The 22352-nt window shown below is 38.5% G+C and overlaps 2 protein-coding genes across 2 annotated transcripts; both read left to right on the plus strand.

The window, feature by feature from the left end:
* The first annotated feature begins 4213 nt into the window (after positions 1 to 4213).
* OR10W1 (olfactory receptor family 10 subfamily W member 1) lies at positions 4214 to 5158 on the plus strand. The gene has a single exon (NM_001388879.1). The coding sequence runs from the start codon at positions 4214 to 4216 to the stop codon at positions 5156 to 5158; it is 945 nt and encodes a 314-aa protein (NP_001375808.1).
* A 15313-nt stretch (positions 5159 to 20471) lies between these two features.
* Positions 20472 to 21431, plus strand: OR10Q1 (olfactory receptor family 10 subfamily Q member 1). The gene has a single exon (XM_038564472.1). The coding sequence runs from the start codon at positions 20472 to 20474 to the stop codon at positions 21429 to 21431; it is 960 nt and encodes a 319-aa protein (XP_038420400.1).
* The last annotated feature ends 921 nt before the right edge of the window (positions 21432 to 22352 follow it).

A 22352-nucleotide genomic window follows, 5' to 3' on the forward strand; every position in this document is an offset into this window, starting at 1 on the left:
AGGAATCTTGCTTGTCTTATCTGTCTTTGTTCCCAGACTCAACAGTGATGGGCACATCATGTTACATAAATACTTGTTTAATCAATCAATCAATGATGAACCAAACTCTAAATGAGTGTACCCTAAGTCTGTGTAATTATTAACTATCAAAAAGACTGTATCTACTGTGTGTTCCATTGTGAAAGATCTAACAGACTAATGGAGGCAAGGGAAAGAGAAATGCAATAAAGGTAAAGATATTAAAAATTTGCAAGTTTAGTATAGCAAAGTAATATCTGAGCAGAGACATAATCGAAGCTAGAAAGTCTGTATGGTACATCAAGTGAAAATATATGGTTTATTCAAATTCTGGAAGACCACACTAAGGCAGTTATTCAAAAAGTAACAGGAAAGTTAAATATCTGCCCAGTAACCCCCTCAATTCATTCCTTTATGTTCAACCAAGGTTACTAGGGCCCCTTTTTCCGTATAAAATATAAAATACAGTCTTAGTTCCCCAGGGTGATAATAATTTGGGACTTGGGCTGGCCCAGCTATGACAATAGGATGAGAGTCAATTCCCTGAAGCAGGAGGCACAAATGACCTTGATTAGCAGCCTTCCTATTTCTCAGGAAATTATACTGGATGCTGAGAATGTTGATAAAGGGTTTAATACTGGTCTTCACTTTGACAAGCATACAGCAGCTCTTCCATTGACAGGAGATCCCAAGTGCAGGGACAGTTTTGATTTGGACTCATTATCTAGTAACAAGGGAGATCAACAACCATCCAACTACCTCCTGGGAGATGGAACTTATAGGACAAGACTCTAAATAGCAGAGCAATTTACTCCTCCCACAGCTTTTGGTTCTCCAGGCTCACAGTCCTCCTCTCTCTCTCTTCACCAAAGCAGTCAGCCCTCACCTGCTGGTTTCCATCCCTTATGGGCATAACCAAGGAGACTGGCTTGGTACACTCCTTTCTCTTCTCATGATGAAGGTAAGAGGAAGTCTTTTTCTGCCTCCTTCTAGAGTCACTATAATCCAGGCACTCGGTGATACCAGGCTAGAAAATAAGTAATGTTTACATATAGAGATTCTAGGATTTCAGAGCTCCTTCAGCCAACCGCTTACAGCATTTCTCTGAATTCACTTGGAAGGCTTGTTCTTCTGATTAAAATGGTAATAACTAATCTTAGCCTAAAAAATATTGAATGAATAGCTAACGTAAATTTGGAAAAGGCTTCAGGATTCATAAAAACCCTCTTCTTAAAAAGCACTTCATTTAATCCTCTGCTATGAAGCAGGTATTATTAATATCATTCCTTTAAAAGATTCAAAGAAAAGAGAGAAAAATTAACATTTATTATGCAACTTAATAGGTTTCACACATCAAACCAAGTGTTACTAAGTATTTTATCCCATTTAATGTCACCACAGCTCCATTAGGTGGAATATTATTACTTACATCTTCTAAATATAAGGAAACAGAAATTAATATGAGTTGATCTTCCCCAGTGACATTGCTATTAATAGTAGATTGAGATTCTACCTCAACCTGGTATTGCCAAATCCACCAACCCCCTTGTTTTACACAATGCAAACTTGATATTGAGAGCCACTCTAGTGTAGACTCCCTGTATTTCCAGAATGCACATGGACAAGGTTTCCCACGACACTCTTGCCACCTGGGGCTGGACTGGGTGGAGAGGTAAGAAGGAAAATGCAGATACAGATGTGGGATGTGACTTGGAGACATTGAGGCAGGTGTGAATTCATGAACAGATGCCAGCCTAGACAGATTTCCAGAGATGATGCTAAAGTACTTTTATTTCACATCTGCCCTAGGCAACATGTTTAGTAACAACTTGGAATAACAAGTTGATGATATGTGGATTTAATAACCTTCACTCTCTTTGAGCCACAAAATCTACTATTTCATCTGTCCAGAATATAGACCCCATTACTGTGCCTACCTCTCTTCTTCTAGTTAATTCCTGCTTTTCAGATGTAAGCTTAAATATTACTTCTTCTAGAAAGCCATTTCAGAATTTCCTAATCACAAACTATGCCAGAGCCACATGGTGTATAATCTTATAACACACTGCTCCTTTACAGCATTTAATCACACACACACACACACACACACACATATATATATATATATATAAAATAGCAAACATATAAGATATATGTAATATATTATCAATCATAAATACAAATATAAATACAGCAGATTCTTTAACAGCCTCTCTGTTTAGGATATACAACTACTTGGCACAACTGTGCCATTTTGATTACCATTGTTATGTGGGGCTTAGCACTTAATCAATACAAAATAAAGATGAGGGATTGCAGGAAGGATAGTTAAGGATAGTTAAGTCACAAATTGTGGAATTTTTTTAAATGTCAATTTCAGGGATGCCTGGGTGGCTCAGCAGTTGGGCGTCTGCCTTCCTTTGGCTCAGGGCCTGATCCTGGAGTTCCAGTGTCATCATAAAATTCTCCAAAGTCATCATTAGCACACAGATTCCAAAGCCCTCTAGCAAATATAAGTGGAAAACTAGCCCTAGATGTGTTTGTTGTAACTTTCTACATGTTATGTTCCTGAATGGCAGCATTTTTTCCACAATGCAGCCTAATGTTGGTTACCATGTTGTTTTCCATGAGGCTCTTAAATAGGTGATTTGATTATGAAATCATCTCAAAAGTAAAAGGGAAAATGAAAAAAATATATGTACATTAGGCTTGGTGATATGGGAGATGAAAATGTAGTTCAAGGAAGATGGCTGCCCTTGAACTTACAAAAAATAATAATCTGTTATTAGGCTGCTTTTGCTATTGCAGTAGATACTTTACATAATGATCTCTTTTACTCCAAACAACAGCCCCAGAACTAAGCATAAATACTATCCCTATTTCTCAAATAAAGAAACTAAGACCTAGAGAAATTAGATATTGCCTAGCATCACAGAGCCAGGATTTGGGATTATACAAGCCACATCATTTAATTTCAAAACTCATCTCACACACTGATGCACTGCCCCTACTCCTCATGTTTTAATAAAATGTTGAATATGACAGACGATGTTAGAAATCATTTGGAACATGATTGAAGTTCAAAAAAGGAAAAGAGAATGAATAGCTTTTCATGCCCTGGGTGTTCTGAATATTTGTGACAGTCTAATTACATTTCCCCCTATGCTTGTAACACAGAGCTGGGTCTATTTGGATGATTTGTCCTGGAGTGGTGCTTCTGGATTAAGATTTTTCTTCAAAGCTCATCATAAATAATTAATGTTGAAAATAGGCAAATTGAAACAATATCACACTTTTTCCTTCTTGAATATGAGGTGATCTTGGGAAAATAGTGGAATGGATGCCCTATGAGAGTTATGTCTGTTTATCTCAAAGTTTTTAAGGAAACAGCAAATCCAAGAAGGAAGCTGGATTTCCCTTTAGCTCCTTAGAAGAGAAGAAAAATAGAGGGAGACTGAGTGTCTTTCTTATTCACCCTCACACTCAGGGGGAGGATTCTTAGATCTCCAACAGCTTATGTTCACACATTTCCCTATACCGCCACAAGTCAGGAGGAGCCCTATGATAAATCTCCCTGTTTCCTTCAAGTCCTACACTTCTGATTGGATATGGATAGAGAAACCAGGAGAGGGAAGGTTTTGTATTCCGAGGTTCATCTCTGATACATCTATCTCAGACCTATGTGAACTCTTTGTCCATGGGCATCTTTTTATTTCTTAATTTTCCATCATTAGACTAGCTTTTCAGTGATACATCTATATACATGTGTCAATACCTCAGGAGGCATTGTGTGTAAATAAATGTATGAATGAACAAGTGAATGAATGAATAGCTTCCTGCCCTCTCCTTAATGACCCCCATTTTCAAGAATTCTTGACACTTGTGAATTTACTGAAAGAATTAATTTTCACTGCACTTCCACTAAAAATCATTTTGAAGACCATAAACTTACTTTGCCTCTTTTTCTCAAGAAATTCTTACACAACTCTTGGGACTTAGAAATTAGGTTGTAGATACTTATGTCAGGAGATTTCATGAAAGAGGAAGAAAAGAAAGAATTAGCTCTAATAATTCTAAGTTTCTAACTCCAGACCTATTATATTAGAATATGGCTCAGAGTGTGAACTAATAATATATTGGTCTGATTTTTCTTCCTGTCTTTATAACTCTTGGCAGAAAACACTCTGTTAACTCAATGACCTGGGGAAATCGCTCACTGTTGATGGAATTTGGGTTCCTGGCCTATCCCTCCCACCCAGAGCTCCGTGTCTTGTCCTTCCTTGGAGTCAGCCTAATTTATACCTTGATCATCAGTGGGAATGTTCTAATTGTAGTGGCCATCCAGACAGAAGCCCGCCTACACACACCCATGTACTATTTCTTGGGAAGCCTCTCGGGAATAGAAATATGCTACACTGCTGTGGTGGTGCCCCACATCTTGGCCAACATCCTACGGCCAGAGAAGACCATCACCCTCCTGGGCTGTGCCACTCAGATGATCTTCTTCATCGGGCTCGGCAGTGCCGATTGCTTCCTCTTGGCTGCCATGGCCTATGACCGGTATGTTGCTATTTGCCACCCTTTGCAGTACCCTCTCACCATGACTTTAACTCTCTGTGTCCGCTTGGTCATGGCCTCTGTGGTGATTGGCTTGTTCCTGTCCACACAACTGGTGGCCTTCATCTTCTCTCTGCCATTCTGCCGGGCTCGGAGTATCGAGCATTTCTTTTGTGATGTCCCACCAGTGATGCGTCTTGTTTGTGCCAATAGCCATGTCCATGAGCAGTCAGTGCTGGTGGCAGCCACACTGGCCATTGCCATGCCTTTCTTCCTCATTGCCACTTCCTACACCTTCATTGTGGCTGCTGTGCTCAAGATTCACTCAACAGCTGGGCGTCACCGGGCCTTCTCCACCTGCTCTTCCCACCTCTCTGTGGTCCTGCTGCAGTATGGCTGTTGCGCCTTCATGTACCTGCGCCCCAACTCCAGCTACTATCCCAAGCAAGATCAGTTCATCTCACTGGTATACACATTGGGAACCCCACTGCTCAACCCACTTATCTACACCCTGAGGAACAGTGAAATGAAGGGGACCTTGGGGAGAGTTCTTACCAGGAATTGCCTCTCCCAGAACAACTAGGGGAGGGTACAACCTTCAGGAAAGAGTTTGGTTCCAACTCGTGCAAATCTCCATGCCACTGGGATTTCTCCCAGACAATGTTAAAAGTAATCTTTAAAAAATGGTATAAACTATCTGGATACCATCTAGCTATGTGTGCCAGAGACCTTTAAAATGCTTCTACTATTTTACTTGGTAATTCTGTTCTAGAAAGGAAATTAACAAATGAGCATAACAATAGGAAGTGACAAGTATAACACAGCATCTCAGGTATCATCTGGAAAGAGATAGCTCAGTCAATAAATTCTGACTGAAATAAAATAATAAGAGGATTATATAGAGAAGTATGAGTAAAGGAACCAACATGGATGGCAACACACTTACATACTAGCCATAGCAGGAAGTCATGATAACTCTTAGACCTCAGGCACATAAGAGCATACAGTATTATCAGAGATCAGTAAAAGCTAGATTTATTGAGAGAAAACATTTGGGAGTAACTGTGGCTTTAGGCGGGAAAAGTAACAATTGACAGAACTACAGGCATGCAAGTAGAGAGTAGGAAGGTAAATACCCCAACATCTCCCTGCTCATACCATCCTAAACCTTTATCCTGTCTCCCATTGGCCAAACCCAACTGGAAGCAAGGGGGCAGTGTTGACCAAATGTTCAGTTCTCAGAAATTAGCCTATTGGAGCAAGACAGTGCAGAAAAGGACGTTGAGAATTAGGGGCAAGCAGAAAATAACCAGAAAAAGATTATTATATAGTATTTTATGTAGAAAAGAAAATATGTTAATAATCCCATAATAAAGTATTGGCTAAACAATTAATGTATGCAACAATATTGTTCAGACCCTCTGCTCTCTGATGCATGTCCTCCAACCAACTCTTATTTTCCGGGAAGAGTAAAAGTAACTTCCATGCTACCTTACTGAATTCTTGTTTTCCCATCACTTATATGTGGTAATACTTTGTTATCTTGTCAGTGTTTGAAGTTTTTAATGAGATGATTTTTTTGTGTCTTTTTTTAATATTCTCTATGTCATCTAGCATTTTAGGTAGCAATTGACTTCTTAGTAAGTTCATTTATCAGTGATTTTCTATAGTCAATAATCTCTAGTTATATAATTAAAGTAGTGGTTTTCATGCAAGTTTACAGATAGGCAATGAAAAAAGATTTGTGGCACAGCACAAACCTTAAAACCACACTACCTGGGTTTGTATCTTTCTACCTGTGTGACAAGGGAAAAATCACTTAAACTCGCGATACTTTGATTTTATTTTCAATCAAATGGAAATTACAATAAATCTATCACTAAAGGATCAAATGAATTAATACAGGTTTTATAATAAGCCCTATATACATGATATCAATTATTATTACTATCATTTTGGGTACACAGAGGTAAAACAAAGGAAGAGAATTGGAGAGAATATTTTCACAGGTGATGTTATGAGAGGTTCCCCAACCATCTTCTCTATATTCCCTCAGAATGTTCTGCTGAGTTCATCAAATAGAGTTTAGTTCTACACCATTTTCAGGCTTGAGGGTGTTAGCAATAACAATGAAAGGTAAATTTACCTGAGATAATTCCTTATTTTGGGAATTTACCAAAAATTTAAGCCGTTTGAGATACTTTGAGGTGAAAGAATTGTATTTTAATTGTAATTTTTAAAGTAGTAATGAATGTAATGACTTTTTAATTTTTAATTTAAATTCAATTAGCCAACATATAGTAAATCATTAGTTTCAGATGTAGACTTCTGTTATTCATCAGTTGCATATAACACCCAGTGCTCATTACATCAAGTGCCCTCCTTAATGCCCATCACTCAGTTACCCCATCCCCATACTCATTTCCCCTCCAGTAATCCTCTGTTTGTTTCCTATAGTTGAGTGTCTTACAGTTTGTCTTCCTCTCTGATTTTGTCTGATTTTATTTTTCCCTCCCTTCCCCTATGATCCTCTGTTTTGTTTCTTAAGTTCCACATGTGAGTGAAACCATATGATAATTGTCTTTCTCAATTAACTTATTTCATTCAGCATAATACCCTCCAGTTCCATCCACATCAAAGGAAATGGTAATATTTCATCCTTTTTGATGGCTGAGTGATATTCTATTGTGTATATACATTACTTCTTCTTTATCAAGTCATCTGTTGATGAACACCTAGGTTGTTTCCACAGTTGGCTGGATGTAGTGATTTTAAAGGAAACCTTTCTCATTCTACCTAAATCTATTGAAATGATTAACAAAATACATATGTTTTAGTCAATTTGGGCTACTATAACAGCATACTACAAATTGGGGTGCTGAAACAGTAGAAGTTTAATCCTTATATTCTGGAGGCTAGGAAGTCCAAAATCAATGTGCCAGCAGATCCAGTGTCTGGTGAAGACACTATTCCTGGTTTGCAGACAGCTGTCTTCCTATTGTCGCTTCATATTGTGGGGAAAGAAAGAATTCCAGTCTCTTTCTCTTCTTATATGGACACTAATCCATTCATTATGGCTCCACCCTCATGAGCTAGTTATCTATCAAAGACTCCATCTCCAAATACTGCGACAGTGGGGATTAGGCTTCAACATTTAAACAGAGAGGTGGGGGTAGGAACACAAACAAAACAAAACAAAAACAAAAACAAAAAACAATGGTAGAAGACATAACCAGGGATCAAACCCAGGCAATATGGCATCAGAGTCCATACACTTAATCAATATGCTCTATTGCTCTTCCCAGAACAGCTTAGTGTCCAGTGTCCAGTGAACCAAACAGCAAGGAGGCAGTGTTACTTGAGACACAGGGTGAAGCAGAGAGCAACAGAGACTGGTATGGTAGGAGATAAGATAAAATATGACAGAAGACAAGATAAGAGATTACAGAAAGTCAAAATCATGGAGCAATTTATAGATCATAGTAAGAACTTTGATTTTACCCAAAATAAGGTGCAAGGCCACCAAAGAGATTTGAGCAGAGTAGAAGCATTATTAGGCTTACATTTTAAGTGATTCACTCTGCCTGCAGAGTAGAAAATATGCTATTAAAGAGGAAAGAGGGGATCAGAGTCTTGTTAGGCATCTATTGTAACAATCTAGGCAAGTAATCATATTTTGGATATCTTTGAAGGCAAAGCCAATAGGATTTTAAACAGACTGGACATGGGATGTGAGTAGAAGAGGGGAGTCAAAGATGACTCCAAAATTTTGTGACCTGTAAAAGTGGAATAATGAGATGCTATTTACTAAAATTGAGAATCCTATGAGAAAATAAAATTTAGTGCAGAAAATCAAGAATTGTTCAAGAATTTTAGGTATGTTGCATTTGAAATATGCTTTGGATATCTAGATCAGAAAAAAAGAAGGCTGGTACCATCACAAATTCACAATGACCAATACCTGGATGGTACTTCATTAAGCTTACCTGTCCTTATTTTCATCCTCCTCACACTCCTTGGCTGGATTCTTTATTGTCCTGACACCCAAATGTTGGTGCACCCCAGGCCTCAGTCCTTGGTCTTTTTCTTTCTGACTTCACTCACCTCTTAAAGTAATCTCTCTTGATGCCGTAGTTTTAATATATTTGTATATTTATATATACTTAAAATTCCTGCAATTGGCTGGCATAGAGTAAACAGTAGAAAGTTTCAGAAATATTCAGAAAATATTAGCAATGTTATAAGCTATTCCCCCTGCACTGGAGCCAGGGACCTCACAGAAGATTTCATGATACTAAGCTTGGACCAGTGTCATTGCAATTACTCTGGAGCATGCTTGATTATGTGGTATTGAATTTGTTGAGGCTGATTCTACTGAATTCCAAAACCTGGAACTTTATCAAGGAGTCCTCATGAAAGGCAAATAAGTCTATAAAGATCATTGATATGTACTTACTATAATTGAGCTAATTAGATACCATTGTTGGCAAATACCATAAATGATTTCTATAGAACTTTTCCTGATGTTTTAAAAATACCCTTGCTGTATTTTAAAAAGATTTATTGCGGTTCTAAAAAAATTTTATTGTGGCAAGAACACAACATGAAATTTATCCTATGAAATGTGAAGTGTATACTATATCATAATTACCTTCTAAATCATTCAAAAATATCCCTGTAAACTAAGTATAGGGGCAATAAGTAAGTGTTTCAGATGATTAAAGGAATCAATCTAAATTAGCTACGTATTTATCTGAAATACTAAAAAATAAAAACCACTAAATGTCCAATATTAGGGAATAGTTTAATAAATTGTGGAATATCAATACTACTTATTAGTCGCAAAAAGTGTAAGTGTGAACATAATATTTAAAAAGGAAGACATTCAGGGCACCTGGGTGGCTCAGTGGTTGAGCATCTGCCTTTGGCTCAAGTCGTGATCCCCAGGTCCTGGGATGGAGTCCCACATCAGGCTCCCCAGAGGGAGCCTGCTTCTCCTTCTGCCTATGTCTCTGCCTCTCCATCTGTTCTCTCATGAATAAATAAATAATTTTTTTAAAATTAATTAATAAAATAATAAAATAAAAATAAAAGGAAAGACATTTAGAGGCACCTGGGTTGCTCAGTCAGTTGATCATCCAACTCGTGATTTTGGCTCAAGTCACAATCTCAGGGTCCTAGGATCAAGCCTGCATCAGGCTCTGCACGGGGCAGGGATGTCTGCTTGAGGATTTTCTCCCTCCCTCTCCTTCTGGCCCTCTCTCCACACTCGCACTCTCTCTGCGTGTGTGTGTGTGTGTGTGTGTGTGTGTGTGTATGTGTATGTGTATGTGTATGTCTCTCTCTTTCATTAAAATAAATAAATCTTTTAAGATAGAAAGAATGTAAGAAAAGGAAGGAAGGAAAGAAGGAAGGGAAGGAGGGAGGGGACATACTGTTACATGGAAACTATTGCAAGAGTGTAAAATGTTTGTAGGAATGATGTCATCTGAACAAGTAAATGTATCTGTGTGGGAGAAAAAAGGAAAAAAATCTGAATGCAACCTCCCTATGCACTAGCCCACTCCCTCAGTTATAAGAACTGGCATAGACTTACATTCCATTGTCATGAATATAAAAAGGCAAACTGTCTTCATTCACATGGACTTTAGATATTTTGGAGCTTTATGGATAAGTTTGATTTGCTTATTTTGACTTTATTTTTTTTATTTTTTTTTTTATTTTGACTTTAGAGGAGATCTTTTCATGTGAAGTTGCCTGTACCCTAAGTTTTACCTTCTTTCCCCTGGCTGGTACGTCATTTCATAGATTAGTTGAATGCCTGGCAGAGGCCTTCCCAGGACACAGGGTAAGTAACCCTTGTATCCCACTTGTCTACAACATCACTCTCTTCCACTGTCTCTTCCATTGCCCTTACCTTCTTCTGCTTCTTTTCTATAGCACCCATTCCTCCAGCACATTATTAAATGAGCTTATTCTTATTTATTGCTTATGATCTGTCTTCCTCCCTCCAAGAACATAATCTCTATGAGGATAAAATCATTGTCTGTTTTGTATTCTGAAGGATCCCAAGGATTGGAAGTAGGGCCTGGATGACCGCAGGAATGCAATAAATATTTGTTAGATATTGAATAAAAACTCATCTTTGATAATGGACATGAAACAAGGAGGCTGAACATGGCTAAAAATTAATGGCAGCAATGATAAGAAAGTATGTGATTTAAGCCCATGAAGTCTGGAGGAAGGTGGAAAAGGAAGAAACAGAGAAGAAAAACATGGTAAGGCAGAGTTGGAAATATCACTATAACAACAACAACAACAACACCTTTCAATGAGTAGGAAAGTATCGACAGGAGAAAAACCTTGATCAAGAAACAAACAAAAGAAAATGAAGCCAAAGGTCAGAAGGAATGATTATGGGAAAATCCTTCATAAATTTTCTGCTTCTCAAGAAAAAGGTACCCACCGTTCACATAACTTTAGAGCTATAAGGATTCATGACATCCATTTAATAGCATACCTCACATCCCAAATCAGGAGCCCACATGAGAGCTTCATAACTTGCCTGGTCAAAGTACCACACAACAGAGCACTAACTGGACTCCAGATCCCCAGATGCCTAGGCTAGGGCTGAATTAGTGCATCACACATGGGCCATGAGCTCAGGCTGAAATGAATGTGTGCATTCAACAATGCTCAGTGGGTGGTTGTCTGGAATACAACATTGAAAAATTCCCCAGTGTGTGCAGGTAAGGAATGAGGATACCCTCATGGAATTCCCAGATAGTAATTGTCTATAGTGACCACTTAGAAGACTTGTCCAGTAATCTGGCTTAGTTGATCAACTTGGGAAATTTTCCTCAAATTCTTTCTACTTGGGTTCAGTTGAAGGGAAAACCACGGGGGAAATTCCTCCTCTTTGGGGACCCATTAATTTTAAAGACATTTCATAAAGGACACTGAACAATCTGATTAAATCAGGCAAGACTGGACTCTGAGTGGATGTATCAGAATCTATTTTCTATCACTAAGAAAGAGACAGCTCTTCGAATTCAGAATTTGAATTAGGATTATTCCATAGTATCATCCTTCCAGAGTATAGGTCTCTCACTCGGCTCCACCTTGATCATAAATTTATAAGAGATGTCTCTTCTCTTGGCTTTTAGTATGTAAAGGACACTTCTCTGTTTTTATCTGGACATTACAGAGGTATCATATACATCTACTTGTCCTCTCCAGAAGATACTGTGCAACACAAAGTCCATGGATCTTCATTCTGTTTTACCCTAAAAAAAGTCAGTGGGCTCTCCTTATTTTCCATGGCAAGAACTCAACATCTCAGCAAAAGAGTTAACCTTCTCTTTAGTGAATTTCCTTAGGTGGCTGATGGATTGAAGAAAATCTCAAAGCGGTAAGGGAGCATCTCAAGAGACTTTATTCCTTTGATTGATTTGATTTTGATTTGATTTTTAAAAATGGTAATAAGACTGGGACGCATGGGTGACTCAGCAGTTGAGCCTCTGTCTTTGGCTGGGGCATGATCCCAGACCCGGGATGGAGTCCCACATCAGGCTCCCTACCAGGAGCCTGCTTCCCTCTCTGCCTATGTCTCATCCTTTCTCTCTGTGTCTCTCGTGAATAAATAAATAAAATCTTTAAGAAATAAAAAATAAAAATGGTAATAAGAGACACAAATTCCTCTAAGGTTTTACTACTGGAGAAAAACATTCCTATATATCAATATTGAATTGTGGAAAACCAATGAGTTATCAGAGTGGCTGTTACTATCCACTTGTGCAGATATAGAAAAGATAACTCTGATAAGTGGTTGATTTGCTCAGTATCATATAGCTAGTAAGTGTAAAGCCATAATAAAATAGGTCTTTTGCCTTTTCTTTCACTATTTCTTCCATGGGACCACCCTAAAGAGTATAGCATGATATTCACTTTTTTCAAGTAGCATTATTAAACCCTAAGCATTATTAAACCATTCAATGGTGCTATGTGAGGGGGAAATAGTCCATGGTCAAAAGAGTTGGAAATTTTTCAAGTAAAAGAACCTGTTTGCTCTACAATAGGACCTCAGAGAACTTTGTTGTGCTAATATGCATTGGAAATCTTGAAAGGAAGTGACAATGTTTTCAATTTTCTCATGAAAACTCATTTCTGAATGAGTTTCTTAATTCTTAAAGAATTAAGAATTCTTAAAGTTTAAGAATTAGTTCCTCAAAGGATGTTTCAAATTTTTTTTTTTTAAGATTTCATTTTATTCATGAGAAACACAGAATGAGAGAAAGGTGGAGACACAGGCAGAGGGAGAAGCAGGCTCCATGCAGGAAGCCCAATGTGGAACTGGATACCAGGACCCCAGATCACCCCCTGAGCCAAAGGCAGGTGCTCAACCACTGAGCCACCCAGGTGTCCCAAATGTTTAAATTCTTTTGTTATGTGCCCTGTTTCCTTATGAGGCTGAAGTTGGCAATTATGTCATAATTTTCCTATGTCTATCCACATAGCTGAGCCCAAGACTTTAGTTTATAATGGGCACTCAATAAATATTCGCTTGATTCATTTATGGGTAGGGCACAGTATCTTAGAGTTGGGGTGAGGAGGAGGTTCTCTAGAGGTTCATAGAAGGTGCACCTATCTCTAGATTTGGGGGAAAATGACAATCAGGGAAAGCTTTCTGGGGGAGATGTCACCTGGGCTGAGTTCCAAAGGGATGTATCTAGGGAGTGTGAAGGGATACTCTTGTACAAAGTAGCCAGAACAGATAATGTGAATTCCCCAGAACAAGACCATGGAAAGGAACTGAAAGTGTTCTGTAGAGCCGGGGTAGAAAGAGCAGTAAAGAGAGTGGGAAAAGAGCAACTCTTAGAAATTGGGCAGAACATTTAATGCACACTACTGTTAATTCTCACCGTAGCTCCAAAAGGTAACTAAAGTGTACTTAGAATTCTGAGATTACTAGTCTATCGCAGAACCAGAACACTCACTCTTGTTGGGAGATCAAATATCTCCTAAAAGCATAATTAACTTGATAATGGTGTGGTGGGCACCATTACGGGAAAGACCTTGGGGCAGAAGATGTACTGAAGAGTTCTCAAAATATTCAATAAAAGATGTTTCTTCCCTTACCGGTGTGCACAGTGCTCACCTGAGTCTGGACATGCTTTTCAGTAGCAGTACCAGACTCACACTAACTATCCTTTCTGCCTGGATGTTTGCACCCTCTAAGTAGCCTTTGATGTAAATGAAAAAGTGAGCTATAGAGATATATATAGAGTCCAGTCTCTGCTAACTAATACACTGAATGTGGATGCTGGCCTCAGGTATGCCCATCACCAGCCATATGCTTTTGGGCAGGCTTAGTCTTGACAGACCTCGGTTTTTGCATGTAGGATACAAAAGGATAGAACTGGTCACTCTTGAGTCCCCTTACAATTCCCAGATAGATTTGACTTTCTGTATGTTTTATAAATGAGCACACATTTAACCTATGACTAGACCTTGCTGTGGGTTTCGTGGTTCCTTGAATTTCCCAACATTATCAAACTTATTGGTTCAACAAGTACATCAAGAGTTTAATTACTAGCCTTCCCACCATTCATTTGTCAACTGAATCTATACTACCCAAGCCCTTCAACGTGTAGTGGATAAATGACCATTGGCTTGAGAAAGCCTCAGTCTATGTGGAGCTGAAGTAATTGCAGGATAACTGGGCTGTAGAAAGAGCCACTGAGTGTTGGCTCTGAAAGGAAGTTTAAAGGGCATGACATTTAACTACAAAAGAATTCAATTTAGTTCAAATCAAATCAATCATGATAGGGATATACTGGTAAACAAGACAGATGTTCTTGCCCTTGTAGAGCCTAAATATGGCCCTGACTGATATGTTTCTCAGACTGGTGCTGCCAGAGTGGAGTGTTTAAACATCAAATCTCCAAGGAAGGAATACAAGCACCCAAAATTGAGTGAATTCACAGGTAATGATGGTAACAGGGTTGGGAGGTTCTCAGAATAGTAGAGTGAAAAACCTTTGAAAGTGAACGCTGGAGAGGAAAATCCTAATTTGTAAATACAAATTCTGATGTGTTTGGTTTTTCAATAGGCTATAGTCTCACCTTGGATATGTGTGTGAGTTTGTCCTTGAAATCACTCTGTAGTCACTTGTCCTAGCAGACATCACTCTCAAAATGCTACATGTCTTGCTTTATCTCCAAATTATGTTTTGCACCAAATGTTGTATGTTCGTATTTAGGTACGATGTTGCTCATTTGAGGTTCATGTCTTACTAAGATAGAATCATCTTTAAATGTTTTCCTGAATCCAGATCTAGCTTATGTGGTTTTCATCATATATAATTAAAATTATTTCACTAAAATCTCTTTTCTTTTTTGTTTTATTTTCTCTGTTGCTCATTTTATTATTCACAGTTTAGCAGAGCAACTGAAAGGCCTGGAGGGATTCAGCTCTAGAAGAATCTCACTATCCATTCTGGAAAAGATAAGAACCAAAGGGTAAATATCTAGGGGAAACTCACCATCCTGAAAAAAACAGGGGAGGGCACTTACATTCATTGGACACTTGTTATGTCCCAGACACATTATATATTTGAAATATTTAATCTTCACAAATTCCGTATAAGTTTCCATATTCACATCCCGAATCACACATCAAAGAACCAAGGCTTACCAAGCAACACAATTAGCATAAAATTAAATTAGCAAAAAAAATTAAATTAGCAAATAAAGGGACTAGATTTCAACTCCATATCTAATTGAATCCAAAAATCCATGTGATTGACACCCTACCAGCTTTCCTTCCCAACACCGTGTTGAAATACCAATGAATAAAGGAAACCTGCTAATTTACTATATATTTGCCAAATTGCACATGTTCATTGTAAAATTTGTAAATGCAGAAAAGCATGTCATAAACAAAAAGATTCGCAATCCTACTCATTCTGCAATATCCATTATTAATATTTTCAAAAATGTTCTTTCGTATTTTTATGAACAGATATCATTATTTTTAATGGAATCATGATGTAATGCTTTTTTATAACCTGCTTTTCATGAGCCATCCTCATCTTATTAAGTATATTTCTGCAGCATCATTTTCAAATGATTGCTTGTCCTATCCCATGGAGAGGCCACAATTAATTTAAGGTTTTTCCTATTACTGATATTTTGGTTGATAGTTTTCACCACAATATAGAACAGTGGAATAATTTTATGCACAGACTCATGGTTAGTTTATTAGAATAAATTCCTTAAAATAATATTGCTGAAGCAAAGCATATGCATCTCTTTAAGTCTTTTATTACATATCACCAAATTGCACTTCACAAATTTTTCTAGCACCTTATACTTCCACTAGCAATATTTGGGGATGTGTCTCTCCTTGCAACTTTAACAACAGCAGATACTATCTTTTTTTTCCCACTGTCAGTTTGTAAGTAGAAAATAGTATCTGATACTATCTTTTTTTTCCCACTGTCAGTTTGTAAGTAGAAAATAGTATCTGATTCTGCTTCATTGTATGTTTATTTGAATATTAATGAGGTTGAATTTGCATGTTTGTATTTGTGGGTTTTTTTGAATTGCCTATTCAGGTCCTCTATTCCTTTTTTCTAATGAGGGATTTATTTTTGCCAGATTATATAAAATTTCATCTTCTACTCAGTTTGCTTAGTGTATTTTTGACCCACAGATCTTTTAAATTTTTATTCTGTCAAAATATCAACATTTTTGTGGATTCTGCTTATTTGCTTGCAAATCATTTGTAGTCTTAGGTCTGAAAAAAGTTCATCTACATTATCTTGTGGTTTTCTTCCTGTTTTTTAAATATTTGAATCTCAAGTCCACCAGAAATAAATTTTGATGCATAACGCATTAGGGAGTTCTTTTTTTGTTTTTTAATGATTCACCCATTGCCCTAAGTCCATATTAGGAAATTGATCCTCTCTAACTGATTTGAATAGTGACAATAGTGAATATACATTGACTGTGTACTCTATGCCTTGACTGTTCTAAGTGCTTTTGCAAAATAATTCGAGTCTCACAACAACCTGAGAAATAGGTACATTTATTTTCAGATCCATTTTACAGATGATAAAACTGATGCAAAAAATAGAGGAAATATAATGCAGTGATTAAGACAAGAGACTCTGGAGCCAGCCCATGTTTTTTTCTTTGTTTGTTTTGTTTTGTTTTTTCCAGCCCATGTTTAAATTGTCATTCCAACACTTGCTAGCTGTGTGACATTGGGTAAGTCATTTACCCTCTCTGTGCATTAATTTTCTCATATGTAAAGCAAGTGTAAGAACCCCTTTCTAGAAGACCATTGTGAAATAAATTAAGAAATGGAAAGTGCCCAAATTAATGCCTGACCCAATGAGTACTATAGAACACTTGGCTACTATCAATGGTTCTTTCTGTTCTAGTGTGCTGGAGCTCTAGTGCTCTGCAGATACCATTTTGATTTATGATATAACATAGGATATATTTTATAACATATGATTGTGATATGTTTTAATGTCTCGTGATGCAAATTTTGTTCTGTTTTGGCACTTTTTTTTAACATTCTCTTGTTCATTCTTCCACGGATTTTGATAGAATTATATAGAAGTCACACGTTACTTCAGAGCCAATTAACACTAAAATATTGGGTTTTCCATACAGGTATATATATATACACACACAAAGCTTAGCAGTTTTCTTCAAGTAGTTCCTGCTTGTTAGTTTCTAGGTTGATTCACTGGCCTATTTATTATTCACCTACTCATTTTGGTGGTTGTTTGAGGGAAGGGCATTTTCTAACTAACATTGATAGAAAACAGAAAGTCCTACAATCCAAAGCATGGACTACATACTTAATCATTTTACTTTAACTTAAAATATTCCAATGGGCATTTATTTATCAACCTTTTGATATAAAGCCAGGGGCTTTGAGTTTGTATCACCTAAAATCAAAGCCTTTCTTCTCAGACATTATCTACTAATTCCAGTGTTAGCTTTTGTAACAACAGAGTGAACATTTAGACTCACGTTCAATATAAATATTAAGTTATTCCAAATTTCCCTCTAAGTCTTTTATTGTGGTCCAGCTCATATGTTATTCCACAAAAATTTTTGGCAACTCATAATTATCAAGCATTCAACTCTTAGATTTTGTAATACTTGAGAAAATTACATAATTACAACACAAATACAAGCAATATAAGTTGGTTTGGGGAAAATCCAACTGCCATGTATGCAATTCAGACATAGTAAAATAGCAACAGGTCTCTTGTGTTCAGCATATCATGGTCATCATTTAGTATGTTGAATAGATGTAATGAACAGTGTGATTAATCTGAAACAGCAGTTCAGTGAAGATTATTAGTTAAGAGATCCTCTGCTACATGTCATTTGGATCTAGCCACTCCAATGAATATTTTATTAGTCCAAATTTTTCAGTTGGTTCTGTTGTGTTTTCAGCTAGATAGTCAAATCTAACTCCTGCCTAACTTTGTCTCCTTCCATTGGTTAGATCACAGAACACACCACGCTAAACTAAAGCAATGCTAGCCTTCCTTTGTCACTGTATGTGCACCTGGTGGATTATATAAATATGAAATTCCATCTTTAATAGAACACAAACTTCATTTAAACTTATTTTCAGAAGTTAAATATTTACTTTTCTTATTTAAGCTATTTTATCTTATATGCTTGCTCACATTTTCTTTGTTTGAGCCTTCTGTTCCCTGTACTATCTTTACTTTTTAAATCAGATCATTTGGAATGGATATGCTGAGTTTTATTCTACTGATGATCCTTGTTCAGAAATATATGTTTGAATAGGTATTTCTCTGATTAGTCACATCTAAATGAAATATCTCTTGAGTCTTTCCTTATATAGGCTGTGGAAATTATTTCAGGATTATTTTATTTCCCCCATCCTTCCCTATCAATTTCCTAATGCTACAGTTCATGGTTTTAAATGTGCAGGGTTATTTTAATTTTTGCATTTTGCATTATGAATATTTTCAAGAACTATCCTCAGAATTTTTTAACAATATTTTTTGCATCAAGCATTTGGTGTTAAATATATATTTGACTCTTTGATTTCTCAAATCCAATTTTTACATTACAACTTCTCCAGTCCTGGATTATGTGCTCTGATTAATCCCCCAGCAATCAGGAGTCTTGGTTGAGGAATTGTTTTCATTGTATTTAGTCTGAGAAAGTCTGTCTGTTGCTTTTGAACATAAGTCACTAAAACCTGGGTACAGAATTCTTTCACACCAATTTGTTTTTCTTAGAACTATAGATATTACTTTATCATCTCTTGGGTTATTACATTGAAAAGTTGTAGTATTTTTTTGTATATATTTTTTGGAGTTCAATTGAACTGAAGTTGCTTAGTCTATAGGTACTTTTCCCTTCCCAGGTGCTTTTAAAGCTCTTTTCTTATTCACCTGTGTGTTCTGATGTCTATTTCAATCCTGTTATTGTATTTTTCATTTCATTATTGTCTTTTCTTATCTTGGGCAGCCACAACTTAATTATTCCTTAGTCCCTACAGTCCCCTACTATGTGCATCTGTCCAAGTCCAAAAGTTTAGGTTCCTGACTGGAAATTTAGAAAAAAAAAATAAGCAAACAAGAGGATTTATATTAAAAGTGCACATTGGGGGGTGCCTGGGTGGCTCAGTTGGTTAGACATCTGCCTTCAGTGTGGGTCAAGATCCTGGGGTCCTGGGATTGAGCCCTGCATTGGGGGGGGGAGGTCCCAGCACAGCAAGGAGTCTGCTTCTCCCTCTCCTCCCCGCTGCTGTTCTATCTCTGTTGCTATCTCTGTACCTCTCAAATAAATAAAATCTTTTAAAAATAAATAAATAAAATAAAAGTGTATATCGGAAGGATTGGAATAAAAGGGGTTTGCCCAGTTTTATGTGAGCCAAAATAACTGGATGAGAAGTGAACTCATGAATAAATTATAGCCCAGCCATAAAATGGGATATTATAAAACAACAGAAAGCAGAGTCTTGGTACTCAGAACACCAAGAATAACTTTTGTAGACACAGTGTTGCAGCCAGTTAAGATATGATACATACTCTATCATTACACATATGAATTGAAACAGAAACTGATCTACAGTGACAAGAGTCAAAGAATAATTCACCTTTGTGAGGTAGAAAGGAGATGAAAAGGCATTGAGGGAGACACTTGATGGGATGAGCACTGGATGTTATGCTATATGTTGGCAAATCAAACTCCAATAAAAAAAATATACAAAAAGAAAAAAGATACTTACCTGGCAGGGGAGATACCATGATCACAAAAAGAAAAAAGAAAAGATGCTTGTAGGTTTCCTGGAATTGTTCAGTTTGTTCATGTTGGTGATGGTTATACTAGTGTAGTTACTATGTAAAAAAAAACAAAAAACAAAAAACAAAAACTGTACCTTACTATTCATGAACTTCTCTGTATATTTCAATAAGAATGTTTACAAAAAAAGTGAGCAATACATCCATTTGTCTAATTTTGAAAATATCTGCAACTACACAACTCTTCCATTAAATACAAGCAAAGAATTAGCCCTTGTCAATGAGATGTAAAATATCAGAGCAAAAAAAAAAAAAAAAAAAAAAAAGACATTTCACCAAGAATAGCTACACGTCTTTGACATCAGAAAGTTCTACAGAGGAGTAGCTATGTCAATTATGGAGATTTCCATGGACAAAGATTCCATACTCTCTAGTGGGAATCACCCCAAGTGCTGAAATCAGAAAGTAGATACTAAATGCTAAATCAAAGATCAAATTTACTATTCTGCTTTTCTTCCCACAACAAAACAGTTTGGCAGAGGGAGATTCAGCACTTCCCCACTCTTCCTTTGCAGGACACATGTTCGCTAGGAGCCCTGTCCTCAACCAATCCGGCCCCCCTGAGTTCTTCTTCCGCGTGTTGACCACCGTCCCAGAATTCCAGGCCCTGCTCTTCCTCCTCTTCCTCCTCCTCTACTTGATGATCCTCTGTGGCAACACAGCCATCATCTGGGTGGTGTGCACGCACAGCTCCCTCCGCACCCCCATGTACTTCTTCCTCTGCAACCTGGCCTTCCTGGAAATCTGCTACACCACGGTGGTGGTGCCTCTGATGCTTTCCAACATTTGGGGGGCCCCGAAGCCCATCCCCCTGGCTGGCTGTGGGGCCCAGATGTTCTTTTTTGTCACCCTCGGCAGCACTGACTGCTTTCTCTTGGCAATCATGGCCTACGATCGCTATGTGGCCATCTGCCACCCGCTGCACTACACCCTCATCATGACCCAGAAGCTGTGCGCCCAGATGGTGGCGTGCGCGGTGGGCCTGGCCCTGGTCCTCTCCCTGCAGCTCACGTCCTTAATCTTCACCCTGCCCTTCTGCGGGCACCGCCGGGAGATCAACCACTTCCTGTGCGATGTGCCCCCGGTCCTGCGGCTGGCCTGCGCCGACATCCGCGTGCACCAGGCTGTCCTCTACGTGGTGGGCATCCTCGTGCTGACCGTCCCCTTCCTGCTCATCTGTGTGTCCTATGTGTTCATCGCCTCGGCCATCCTGCGCATCCGCTCCGCCGAGGGCCGCCGCCGGGCCTTCTCCACCTGCTCCTCGCACCTCACCGTGGTCCTGCTGCAGTACGGCTGTTGCAGCCTCGTCTACCTGCGGCCCCGCTCCAGCTCCTCGGTGGACGAGGACCGCCAGATTGCCCTGGTCTACACCTTCGTCACCCCCCTCCTCAACCCGCTGATTTACACCCTCAGGAACAAGGATGTCAAAGGTGCCCTGAGGAATGCCGTCCTCCATAAAGCAGCCTCTGGTGCCAGTTGAAGCTCCAGGGGCCTGGGGAGGCTGTCTGTCGGTTGCCATGACGATGAACTCTGAGCAACAAATACAGAATTAGAGTACTTACTTTCCCACACTTTGAGTTGCTCATTCTTTTGCCATATTTGTCCCCATGTCTCCACTCTGCACTTAGTTCCTTGAAGCGCTCTGAATAAGACTGGAAATTTTAGGCAAAACTTTCAATGCGGGACCTCAAGTCTGCTGGCCCTACAGTTTTTTTTTTTTTTAAGATTTTATTTATTTATTCATGAGAGATAGATAGATAGAGAGAGAGAGAGAGGGAGGGAGGCAGAGACACAGGCAGAGGGAGAAGCAGGCTCCATGCAGGAACCTGATGTGGGACTGGATCCCGGGTCTCCAGGGTCATGCCCCAGCTGAAGGCAGGCACTAAACCGCTGAGCCACCCAGGGATCCCCTGCTGGCCCTACTTTAAAGGTTCACGGCTCAATCATGGCAATTGCTCCATCAGGACCCCTACCCCCACCCCATGCATGCTATGAATAAAGCCTGGTACCTTCTGACGCCCTGCCTCCTATGAGGGCAAGGTTGCTAAGATCTATTCACAGAGACATATATCTTACTAAAAGAAATATATTTGATTATTGTTTTAGATTAAAAGGGGAGTGTATTTTGTTTAAGATTTTATTTATTTATTTATTCATGAGAGATACAGAGACAGAGAGAGGCAGAGACATAGGCAGAGGGAGAAGCAGGCTCCATGCAGGGAGCCTGATGCAGGACTGAATCCCAGGACCCCAGGATCATGACCTGAGCCAAAGGCAGACGCTCAACTACTGGGCCACCCAGGTGCCCGAAATGGGAGCATATTTAATGCATCAATTTCCTTCCTTCCATACATCCCGACTGGTGCCCTTCCTTGTCTTTCATTCCTGGGTGTCAGGAAGT

The sequence above is a fragment of the Canis lupus genome, chromosome 18 (assembly GCF_011100685.1).
Source record: "Canis lupus familiaris isolate Mischka breed German Shepherd chromosome 18, alternate assembly UU_Cfam_GSD_1.0, whole genome shotgun sequence".
Taxonomy (NCBI): domain Eukaryota; kingdom Metazoa; phylum Chordata; class Mammalia; order Carnivora; family Canidae; genus Canis; species Canis lupus.